General features: G+C 33.0%; 1 protein-coding gene across 1 annotated transcript in view; it reads right to left on the bottom strand.

The window, feature by feature from the left end:
• Nucleotides 1-3319: 3319 nt before the first annotated feature.
• Nucleotides 3320-13981, bottom strand: part of LOC136828544 (uncharacterized) — a 43776-nt gene continuing 33114 nt past the window's right edge. Inside the window, exons 7-8 of the mRNA XM_067086567.1 lie at nucleotides 6490-6721; nucleotides 3320-4023 (exon numbers count right to left, since the gene is read on the bottom strand). Coding sequence (XP_066942668.1) covers nucleotides 3944-4023; nucleotides 6490-6721 — 312 coding nt within the window. The 3' untranslated portion in view covers nucleotides 3320-3943. The remainder of the gene's footprint in view (nucleotides 4024-6489; nucleotides 6722-13981) is intronic.

Here is a 13981-nt window from a genome sequence, read left to right as displayed (position 1 = left end):
ATTTGGATAAATATTTTCTTTAAAAAAAAATTAAAAAAATAACTGCCAATCATTTCAATCTTCTTCTTTCACATTTATATAATGTTATTATTCTATATATGTGTATATACATACATATATATATATATAGAATTATTCTTTGTAAGTTTCATTTATCACACATTGACTACACCCCATTTCTTTTTTTCACCTGTTTGGATGATATATATATATAATATTAAATCATTATATATACAATGTAACATATATATATATTAAAAATATATATAAATATATATATATATATATTTCTCTTAATCCCGTTTATAAAATAAGAAATGAATAAAACCTCAATGGAACAGTCTCTGAACATGCAAGTCATCTTAATTTCGAAAATCTTAATATCGATATATATATATATATATATAGATATATATGTGTGTGTGTGTGTGTGTGTGTTTCCTTTGTTGGGTATAATTTTTATAAAATAAGAGAAATGAATTAATTCTGAAATAAATATCTTTTTCTGCTTTTAAGTTATTATTCTCCTTAAATTCTTGAAGTTTGATCAACTGACTTTATTTGGATGAATTTAAGATCAATCATTTTAAAAAAATTCTTCTAATTTAAATTTCAATCATTTCAATTTTCAGTATGCATAGATACATTCATACATACACACACACACACACACACAACATATATAATTTATATATATATATATATATATATATATATATATATATGTATATATATATATATATATATATATATATATATATATATATATATATATATATATATATATATATATATATATATATATATATATATATATATATATATATATATGATTATTATCACTTTTGTATGTGATTCATATTACCACAGGATACACCCCATTTCTTATTTTTATATATATATATATATATATATATATATATATATATATATATATATATATATATATATATATATATATATATATTATATATATATATATATATATATATATATATATATATATATATATATATATATATATATATATATATATATATATATATATATTATATATATATATATATATATATATATATGTATGTATACATATATATGTATATATATATATATATATATATATATATATATATATATATATATATATATATATATATATATATATATATATATATAACTTTATCACATACACAATTGTTCTGTGCATTAGTATTATAAAGGACCTCATTTCAAACTGGATATTTAATGGAGTTTTTATTCAAAAATAAATACCATCCAGTTTGAATAGTCCTCTTTAGTAATATATATATATATATATATATATATATATATATATATATATATATATATATATATACATTATATATAAAATCTCATATATATGACCAGCACATTATATATAAAAGGATCACACTTATTAGGATCATTTTTTATATAATTTGCAGAAACGGATTGAGCAATCGCAGGCTAAGTAAAATAAACCCCACAAAGCCACTGGGAGGAACGCACTATGTAAAACATCCCAGGTCTAAGGTGCAAAGAACAGACTCCCAATAAATCTGCAGGAACCCCATGGCGTGGACTCCGGCAGTGCTTTCTCTATTTATGAGCACGCCATTTGGGCTGGCATTATTGTTCCCGCTTCCCCAGGATTTGCGAGAGAGAGAGAGAGAGAGAGAGAGAGAGAGAGATTCTCTCTTCTTATTCTTCCCTCTCTTGTTCGCCATCTCCCCTCCATACTTTCTTGTTCTGCTTTTCTTATTTTTGGCACCACCTTTCTCTCTCTCTCTCTCTCTCTCTCTCTCTCTCTCTCTCTCTCTCTCTCTCTCTCTCTCTCTCTCTCCCCTCCCCGGTAGCGGGCGTTCTTTATGGACACACGCAAGTATCTTGAACTAGGGTTTTTTTTTTTCGCTTCATTTGAAATTTATGTTTACTCTCTTAGGAAATAAAGGAGAGTTCCTTTTATTCGTGCATTATTTCCATCCAATTTCACTCTTTTAATTCACCTTTGTTACACTCGTTACTGCTCTCTTCTTACTTGGATGTTAATCTGATTTCCCTCTTTTTCTCTTTTGTAACCTTGCTTTCCTTTCCTTGTTTGTTGGTTGATTTTCTCAGAATAAAACGAATATTTATTCAAGCACTCATTGATAATCTCTGTATGTATGTATGTATGTATATATGTAATGATACTTGGAACTCAGCTCTTTTTTGTTTGTATAAGAATGGAAGTGTGCATTGTATTATAACAGTATGATTATATGAATACAAATATGGCATTTATACAGTATATACTATATACACACACACACACACACACACACACACACACACACACACATATATATATATATATATATATATATATATATATATATATATATATATATATATATATATATATATATATATATATAAATATATATATATATCACGTGTATGTATATATATATAGGTCTCTAGGTATATATATAGGGCGTTATCCACTGGGCCATACAAGTCTAAAAGAAGTTGGAACCTGAGAGCAACTATATATATATATATAGGAATTACCTGGGCATATATAACTATATATGCATACCAGCCATATATTTTCCCCAACTTCCCGACTCAGCAATGACAATAGACAACAGGTTTCATGGAAAGCAAGGGCGTTATCCCTTCTACAAGTCTAAATAAGATGGAACATCAGACAACACAATCACGAATTACCTGGGCAAATAAATTTCATGACTCACGTCGGGATCGAACCCAGGTCGACTCAGCAATGACAATAGGCGTTATTTCACTGGAATTATACAAGTCTGAGTTGGAATAAGAGCAACTGCATCAGGACATTACCTGGGCAAGTGGAACAGAAATAAATTTTCCCTCAACGTCCCGACTCATTGCTGGGTCGTGGAAGTTGGGGAAGGCGTTATCACTGGGCCATACAAGTCAGTTAAGTTGAACCTGAGCAATTCCAAAGTGCAGTTGCTCTGGGTTCCAACTTCTTTTAGACTTGTATGGCCCAGTGGATCTTGCTTTCCGACTCAGCAAATGAGTCGGGGTTGGGGAAAATCCCCGACTGGTCAAATTTATTTCTGTTCCACGGTGATTGTGTGTTGATGAGGTTTATATATATATATATAGATATATATGGCCCAGTGATATATATATATATATATACCTGATATATATATATATATATATATAAATTTATATATATATATATATATATTATATATATGATATATATATATATATATATATATATATATATATATATATATATATATATATATATATATATATGAGTATGTAATGTCTTACTGCCAAATTTGCAAAAGCAGTTTAATACTTTAACGGAAAAAATTCAGGTATATTTGTGTAGTTTTACTCCAACATTTTTGGTTAAGCAGAAGCATATTTTATTTAGAGAATTTTGGCAGCGTTCCTTGTCTTTCTTTGCACCAGAACACCTTCGATACTTCTTCTTCTTATGTATCCTTTTCTAATTATGATTCTTTTGAATCAAGTTATACAACAAGGTGAATCCAAGGCTGATGGATGTTGATAATGATGAGAGTTTAATACCAAATGAAATTAAAATTATGAATGGTAAAAATTCTTTTGTGTCTGACTAAAACTTCGCTGGTTGAAATGAAACGCGTTCTAGTTGTTAACAAAACACAGTGCAAAGTAAATCTTCGTCATTTTTTACTTCGAAGAGAAACTGAATTATTCTGGATTTTTCTTCGTTAGAAAATCCATATCAACTGAAGCCTCACAATTTCATATCTGATTAGAATTCCTTTTTCTTTTCTTTTTTTTTAACTTCTCCATCTCCTCTCCCTTCTTTTCTTTATCTAGAAAAACCTGAAGACCAAATTTTTACATCCTTGCTCTGATGAGGAGAAGCATCACCAGAAGTCTTCCTTTCCATTTTCTCACAGGAGGAACATTACAACTGCTTCTGAAGCAGCAGAAGCATCGCCAGCGTCAACGTGATGAGAGCGGCGTCTGAAGTCCAACAAGCAACTCCTGCAGGAGAAGAAAAATTAAAGTTATTGATGGAAAAGGAAGTTCTCGGCAGTGATCGACACTGCGTTCATCATCGATTTTAAAGAAAGATTTCAGTTCCTGGAGGTGATTAAAGACAACAAATGAACGTTTACAATTATTATTCATACCTGACTTAAAATCATTTCGGTACCACATCAAAATGAATAATCATTTGGTCAACTGAACTAACAAAACATTATTATTTATTATAAAATTCGCATCCCGAAATAAAGAACCGTAATAAATCTCTGATAGATTTTGAAACAATCTCTCTCTCTCTCTCTCTCTCTCTCTCTCTCTCTCTCTCTCTCTCTCTCTCTCTCTCTCTCTCTCAGAAAAAAATTCTTATTGTACTCGAAAGACACAAGAGTAAATGTCATTTATAGGAAGGATAAAATGTTCTCAGTGCCTGAAATAAAAGTGCAACTTTCCTGAGGATTCCATCTTTTATATTACAACATCCTGGCGAACTGTAAAAAAAAAAAAAAATTTTTGTCCATAATATCACGAAAAACCAATACCGGCCACAGGTTCTCCCCTAATCTTTCTGCTTTCTACTTGACGCCACTTTCCTAAGCTTTGACATTCCTCTTGAAAAGCGTTACCAATGTCTTCATTCCCTTCCTCTCAATCTCAGTCTGTCTTGTCTAAGAGCCAGAGTACAAATTTTATCAGAACTGCAAGAGAAAGCACGCTTACAAACTACTTTGCAAGAAGGAAATCAAGGGAGACATTCGGTAATGTCATTTGTATTTAGCTTATTCTCTCTCCCTGCTTATCTGTTTATCTGTTTCATTTAAAACTGTTTATTATACAGGTCTACAGATGTCAAAAAGTAGACTATTCATACCTTTGACGAAAAATCTGGCCAGCTCCTGATTAAACAACATGCCACAGATGTCAGAGGAACAGAACTCTCTTCACGTTAACAGGTTTTAGGAAGACTTGAGGTGAATAAGAGGAATATTAGTCACCAATTGCAAAGTTCTTCAATATCTATACGATATGAATAAGCTTAAAAATCAACATTTACTGAAAATTCATCGCCTTCGTAAAAGGTCTCGAAGAAGAACTCGACGAGATGCTCACGACTTCTTTGTTTGCAACAGAATGCATCAAGTGCAGATGCGGTTCTTGACAGTCAACAGCTTCTGTCTAGTAGTTGTCTCTTGTGCATATGTTTCCTACGTGCAACATAAGAAGCTAAAAGAGAATTTAAAATGAAGAGAGACAATTCTAAATAAATACATCACATGTTCTTCAAGCACAAATGTGTAAAATATTAGAAATTAAATATCTTCAGCATAGGAATTTAGTTATTTATTATATGGAGCTGCAAGTTGATCAAATCCTGAACACATTCAAGAAGCGGCTTTCAGCGTTTCAAATGGCTGCTTATCAAACCAGTAATCTGTTCTTAAAAGTCGGCAGCTATTGATGGAATAAGCTCTTTCCATAATGCTTCCAGAACATTATTATCGTGAGAACAGAATTGGCAAACGATAGATTTTTGTGCAGTCAAGAAAGTGATCTCTTTGCCAGATCCGACTGAGGCAATCTGACCGGTTTGATACTGGTACTTTGTTTCTGACACTCGGACAGTGGTTAAGTATGTTGGCCTTTTGACCCTGGATGACCTGCATAATTAACGTTACAACAAAAGGAAGAGCACTTTGACACTTACACACATATTAACATGTGTGCTATACCGCTGGGTGTTCGATCAGCAAAGTTATGCTCATTGGGTGCTGGTCAGAATCAGGAATGAATGGCCACCAAGGAAAGCCACATGCTGCCACTGCTTAGCCTCCTTGAATATCAAAATGGGCAGGGTGTAAGGCCAGCAACCTCACCGCATAAATAAAAAAAAATGAATGGTATCACTTTCTAACACCACCCTTTCTGAGTGGAGAGAGAGAGAGAGAGACGACAAATTTTCTGAGTTTCGAATGTCTCCCTGTGGCCGGGTATCTGTCTGTGACCATTCTATACATAATTAAATGGCATGGTTTTCTTTCCCTTCCTAATATTCCGATCATTCAGAGTAACCTTAGCTTTGCTTTTAACTGATGTTCTGTTCTAAGGAAAAAATTGCATTGCTCACTGACTTGTAAATGATTTTTTTTTTTTTTTGTGATATTTAAATAAAGCCAAAGAAATCAGGCTTTCAGCAGAAATGGGAAGTTTTTGCATCCAGTGATTGTGAATGGTTTTCTTTTCCTCTGCGACTCTGTAAAAAAGGTCATTATTTCCAAGATTTCTAAAATAAAAAAAAAAAACAAGCATAGGAACCGTAAACAGAAGGAATAGAGAAATCGCATCCATAGCTTACAACATTTCGTAACATTTTATATTTCTGCTCTGTGCAAAAGGAGACACACAGGGAGAAAGAACGATGTTTATGAGCTGAGAGGTCATTGTGACCTGAGGTCACGTCCATCCCACCTGCGTTGAAAAAGGAGAACATGCTGGAGAGTCCGGACTCCACCTCGACGGAGATGAAGCTGGCCTTCTCTAGGGACTGCACAAGGGCGTGGCACCCCAGGCGGAGACGGGACGAGAGTCGCCTCTCTATGGGCAGGATCAGCATGCTAGTCGAGGTAAAGGATCCCTTCGGGAAGTAGAAACGACCCTTATCCTCCGACACTCCGATGTTCAGCACGCGACTCGACTCTGCCTAAGGGGAGAGAAACAAATCAGTATCTGTGTCATTAATCACAATACGAAAAATGGCGTGCCTCCATTACTGTTATTCTCTTGCTTTCAGCCTTTTATTTTATAATAGCCTCCTATATGACATGAATCTCAAATCATAGACACAAATAAATATATATATATATATATATATATATATATATATATATATATATATATATATATATATATATGTGTGTGTGTGTGTGTGTGTGTGTGTGTGTGTGTGTGTGTGTGTGTGTATTACTAAAAGGACCTCATTCAAACTGGATGATATCTAATCAGTATTTATTCAGAAAAAGATACAAGCTTTCTTGGACAAACAGTCCACATTATCAAGTATCTATACGGATACTTGATAATGTGGACTGTTACATTATCAAGAATCTGTACGGATACTTGATAATGTGGACTGTTTGTCCAAGAAAGCTTGTAACTTTTTCTGAATAAATACTCTATTAGATACTATCCAGTTTGAATGAGGTCCTTTTAGTAACTCTAATGCACAGAACAATTGTGTATGTGATAAAGTTATTTACTTATATATATATATATATATATATATATATATATATATATATATATATATATATATATATATATATATATATATATATATATATATATATATATATATATATATATATATATATATATATATATATATTAAAAATAGTTATCTCAATGGCATCAACAAGTTTTTTTATAGGAAACTTCGTAACGTCTGATTTATCTCCTGTTCTTGGAAGTCACTTTCTGATGAAAAATACGTAGGCTTCTTCCTTCTATTTATTGTTTTATATCACGACCTTTTGGCCAGTGTGTGCCCTTATCAAGTGGCTAACAACCTGTTATCTGTTATTGTTGATGATGAAGCTGGCGTTTTACCCGCACAGGCTCAGGGAGCAGCCCGTAACTTGCAATCTGGAGAGATAGGAAAGCAGACCAGTGACCTTGAGACCCGATTAGAGATTGGTCGAGAGATTAAAGGACGAATTGCCTTTATGGGCTCGGAGTTTCGGGTAAAATGTGCATAAATGCAAATGGGAGTATAAAATGGGAACAATGTAGGTGAATAGTTATTGTAACTGCAGTGTCTGTGCAGAGTATTTACATAAAAGTGTGTCTGTAATTCTCTAAGTTTTATATTTCTGTTGGAAAATAATGTCCATGAAGTGATTATACAAGAAAAATGTGCTTACGATGATTGTAGAGTTTCATTAGTGTGTATAGTATTATATGGGAAGGTATATATGGCTCGTGTTGTGCTGGGCATCAGGGCGTTAGAAAAGATGTTATTGGGGCTTCACTTGGAACTTTCGTGTCCGTTGACAGGCGCTGTGTAGATGGTGTCTGGGGCCTTGCTGCCGGTTCCACTTCCCGCCGGTTCCACTTCCCGCCGGTTCCACTTCCCGCCGGTTCCACTTCCTGCCGGTTCCACTTCCCGCCGGTTCCACTTCCTGCCAGTTCCACTTCCCGCCAGTTCCACTTCCTGCCGGTTCCACTTCCCGCTGGTTCCACTTCCCGCCGGTTCCACTTCCCGCCGGTTCCACTTCCCGCCATTTCCACTTCCTGCCGGTTCCACTTCCCGCCGGTTCCACTTCCTGCCGGTTCCACTTCCCTCCGGTTCCACTTCCTGCCGGTTCCACTTCCTGCCGGTTCCACTTCCGCTCGCGTATTCCTTACAGGTTCGGCTAATAGAAAGCACAGCAGGCAGTTCTTTCCTCTTTGGATGACCGGCATGCCTTCGATCAGCTTTAGTATGGCTGCCATCTTTAGCGGGCGTCTATAAAATGTTGATTTTGGTTCATTAGTTTTGAATGAGTCGGAAAAAATGTCCATACAGGAAAACTTACGCAGGTCCAACCTAGGGTAACCACTAATTTACTATACATTATGTTCAAGTTTGCTGTACCCCGCACATGTATAATAATCTTACCGTTCACAGCAGCATATTGACATTGTTTACATTTTTCCGTTGTGTAAATTTCTGTCTTATAAACCAATGAGCAAAATGAACGCTTTTCAACACTTCTTAATTATTCCCCATACATATATCTGACAACAAAAAAATTACCTTATATAAATACGGCTCTAAAGAATGTAAACTATCATTGACGGTACCATTAGTTTACATAAATGCCAGAAAATTTAGCATTCCATAGAATGTAGCATTTGGTCATGAATCGCATTTTATTATAAAGTCTGTTAGTTTATTATGAAATTAAACTAAAGATTTTTAGGACTAAATTAGTCTCTTCCGACTAATTCAAGAACTTTTTATGGGTTTATTTTCAAACGCATATCACCATACTCAGGTTGTCACCTGACTTACACATCCCTTACTTAGTATCATATGGAATGATGTTTGCAAATGCTGTCAATGAAAGGTGCATAAAAGTAAAATTTTGACCTAAGATATATACATTTATATACTGTATATATACATATATATATATATATATATATATATATATATATATATATATATATATATATATATATATATATATATATATATATATATATATATATATATATATATATATATATATATATATATATATATATATATATATATATATATATATATATATATATATATATATATATATATATATATATCTATATATATATATATATATATATATATATATATATATATATATATATATATATATATATATATATATATATATATATGTGTGTGTGTGTGTGTGTGTGTGTGTGTGTGTGTGTGTGTGTGTGTGTACAGGGTGTTTGTGTGTACAGGGTGTTTCGAAATTAGAGCCCTCCCCCCTCTACAGCATAAACTAAAATTGATATGGAGAAAAAAAAAGGAATTCAGAACAGGTATTTATTTAAGTTTCTCTCTGAGTACTTAATATTTTGTGTGGCCTCCATCTGCCTGTACCACAGCCTGCATTCTTGAGGAGTATGGTTTCAGCAAATCGCAAAAAAACTGAGACTCAAACTCCATTTCCCTGAGCACTTCAGTCACTTCTCTTCGCAGGTCGTCGAGGCTTGGTATACCATTATAGTTCACTGTGTGCGCTTCAACACGATCCTTCAAGATAGTACCAATGTTTTCACACACATTAAGGTCAGGGGAGCTACCTGGAAATTCACTTGATGAGAAGAAATTGATACCACTGTTTTGAAGCAGCTCCTGAGTCTGAAGAGTCTTGAAACATGGTGCCTTATTATGCAAAAATGTGACTTCTTCAACAGATAACACATTTTCAGGATCTTTGAGGAAAGGAAATACTCTACCAGTAAGCACAGTTTCTCTGAAGTATTCGCCATTCCATAACTGTCCTTTTTCTTTGATGATCCAAATTAACCATCTGGCTGTGAAACAGAGAAAAATTCCCAAACATTCAAGAAATTTCACAAGTTGGCAATAGTGCATGTCATCGCTGATATCATCCAACTTTGCAGCCCAAATGATGTCTTTTTTATGATTTGGCTTTCTGACTGTGTAAATGAAGAATTCATCTGGTGCGGCAACATGGAGAAAGTCAGCTTCATCCCAATCTTTAAGAAATAAACCACAAAACCATGCACGTCTTCTCTCTGTTGCTGAGTGATGTTTGGCTTGCTGATAACATGAAATGGCTTGATACCAGATTTTTTCAACTCACAATATACAGAACTATAACTTCTCTTCTTTCCCCTTTTTGTTTCTAGTTCAAGCACCAATTTACGTAAAGACTTTCTTGGTCTACCCACTGCTGCTGCTATGATGTCTTTTGACTCCTGAGAAAGGACTTCAGGCCTTCCAAGATTCTCACTCTTTTCGCGATGACAGTCATATGGATTTTTGTTCCAGTTTCTTTTAACAAAGGATTCATCTCTTTTAATGCACTTAGCTATCCAGGAACGTGAAATGAAGGATGCGCCAGCATCCCTGGCCTCTCTGAAGGTTATAGCACTGATTCAGTCAATCCATCTGATTTCCTCCGAGTTGTTAGCCAAGGCTGTATCTAACTCCATCACTCAGTCTGAAAATACAAGAAATGTAAAATGAAAAATAGCTCAATACAAACTTAAAATAATGTACTTGAGATAGGCTATAGCAGAAAATTTCTAACTTTCCATTGGTTATGTGGAGGAAAATTTCATAACTTTCCATTGTATTTATGTATGTGTGTATAGGGGATATCTAATTTCAAAATATACCCAGTATGTATGTATGTATTTATGTATATATGTATATCTATATATATATATATAATATATATATATATATATATATATATATATATATATATATATATATATATATATATATATATATATATATATATATATATATATATATATATATATATATATATCATATAACTGGACCTCGGCTTGGTGAGAAATTGAAACAAAATTATATTTGATGCTGCCACAAAACCAAGAAAGTCAGTTTATGAGCAAAAAAAAGTTATTTGAAAACTTACCTTAGAATTTCCTGGATTTACAATTGAATGGGGAAGGTCACCATATGGGAATTTAGAATTCTTTTACAAATTTACAAGGATTTATTTACAGAAACTTAGCAAATCAACAATGAGACATGACACAACATAATCACTAAGGGGCAGATTCGGAATAGGACACAGGAAACAATAATGCAATGATTTGGTAACAAGCAAGTGGATTAAAATGGTGCCAATCTGCAATACAACCAGTACAATGATAATAATAACATTCAGTCTTGCCCTGATTACATGAAATAGTCTCAGGTAATGCAAGTGATGGAACTCCAGGATGGGAGAATAATTCATATGAACATTTGGGCCACAACGGAATTCGTTACTGACTGTGACCAGGAATTATCTGGATTTTGGTGGCAGACGAGATACTGAAGCATGGATAGCGATCGTTCCGCGTGTGCATCCCTGAAAGAGACGTTCTCTGTTAGGAATGACGGTGTACACTGAAGTAGCTGGAATTCCCCTATGAAATATCACCCAATACACATTCTTAAATACAAAACATAATGTAGCCTAGAAGATGATTACCATTAAATCACGTAGCTACAATCTGAGAATCGGAGCAGCATCGGCTTTAACAATGAACACGTGATTGCACTCACACAAACACAAAATTAACACTGATACAGCTTAACTAAAATAGCCCTTAAATTGCACTGGTGGAGGGGTAATTGATGGTTATCACGGGGTCTTTACTTGAATTCAAAGTACGTAAATGGCAAGGCATGGGATACAGGCAGGATTATAACAAAGAGAGGATTGCTTTGTGGAGGAAGAGGTTAAAGTTTAAAGAAATGGAATTGTAAGGAGTTTAAGTAAAAGGTGAAAGGGCTGGTCTTGACTACTTGCAAACGTACGAACCTTTTATGACTGTTATTGGCGCCTACAACCATTTTAGGTGTCCTTTGAAGTCAGTCCAACCAGCGGAGCTGGAGAAAAATGCAGCGCGTCCACCGCAGATGAAATCAGAAGAGCGTCTCCCTGTTTTTCAAAAGCCTGGCGTCTTTGAGCGTCTGGTGGGGCCAACCGTACCTGCAAGCAGGTCAAAAAGACCAGCAAGGAGGGCATAGGGAAAATGCACTTATCATTATATGCCTACAGATCAAAACACTACCTGTTCCCTAGTTCTAAATGGCCTTTTGGCCTTCCCAATCCCTACATGTCTCCCCATCGCGTGATGGGGGGAAAGGTGTTTTGTATTGTTTACTGGATCGTGCGATGTTGGGTGGGGGTAAGGAGGTACAGAGGCCTAACTAACGGCTGTTGACTGGTTCAAGTAAACGTGGTTTTTTTGCGATGCCCGACTCGAGAGGCAGAGGAATAACAGATTAATTCAGAATTAAATGATGGAATCAAATATACAGGAAGGGAGGGATGTTTATTCTTGACAATATATATAAATATATATATATATATATATATATATATATATATATATATATATATATATATATATATATATATATATATATATATATATATATGTATATATATATATATATATATATATATATATATATATATATATATATATATATATATATATATATATATATATATATATATATATATATATATATATATATATATATATATATATATATATATATATATATATATATATATATATATATATATATATATATATATATATGTATATATATATATATATATATATATATATATATATATATATATATATATATATATATATATATATATATATATATATATATAATATATATATATATATATATATATATATATATTCATATATATAATATATTCATTTATATATTACTATACCTATTATAGCTATATATATATATCATGAAATGATATATATATATAAAATATGAACAAGAGAATGACACTGTTATTACAAATAATTTTTCATTTCATTACTAAGCTATAGTAGTCATTTGAAATTATGATATGACACTGTAATATATAAATTTATATATATATATATATATATATATATATATATATATATATATATATATATATATATATATATATATATATATATATATATAGGTGTTATAATATATATAACCATTCTACAAGTGTTAAATGTGTCTCTGTGAAAATTTTGATGGTTTGCTTGCAGATTCGTCATTTGTTGTAATGATCTCATCTTAAAATGTCTTTTTGTTTTTTTACAGATAAATTGTGTATCTTGTAATCTTAAAATGTTTTGATATGTTTTTTCCATCTGTTTAATATATTAATACGTGTACTGAGTGTTGTTAACTCGAATTCTTAACAGGCCGTGTTGTGGAGAGAGAGGGTAAGATCTTATCGCTTCCTTATTTACACAGGTGTCCAGTAAGTCGCGCTTAGACGGAAGGCGAGCCCTCTGGTCTTATTGTGATGAGCTGTCAGCCAACTGGCGAATTCTCTGTTATGTATTTATCATGTGCGCCTAACCCATGTTTATTAGCTGTGTCTGTGCCTATTATCTTTTCATAATCTGAAAAAGAGAGAATGAGTGAGAGAGGTAGTTGGAGTTGCCATGTTGACAGCTGACCAAGAATTTGGTCCAAAATATCTTTTTCTGCTTAACCCTGAACAGGAAATGTCAGTCATTTATAAGAGCTCAGGCATATATCCTTCTGGGACTTAGCTCCAGCCGTGAATGTATTCCATACATACACATGTATACCCGTATGTATAATGTATGTATACTTTATGTATCATGTATTCTGGGAGAGTTTAAAGATAAAAGTGCAGTGCTGTTCCAGAGACAGTCA

Source organism: Macrobrachium rosenbergii, chromosome 43 (assembly GCF_040412425.1).
Source record: "Macrobrachium rosenbergii isolate ZJJX-2024 chromosome 43, ASM4041242v1, whole genome shotgun sequence".
NCBI classification, from domain to species: Eukaryota; Metazoa; Arthropoda; class Malacostraca; order Decapoda; family Palaemonidae; genus Macrobrachium; species Macrobrachium rosenbergii.
The sequence above is the reverse complement of the archived record's forward strand: the minus strand, read 5'-3'. Positions and strand labels throughout refer to the sequence as shown.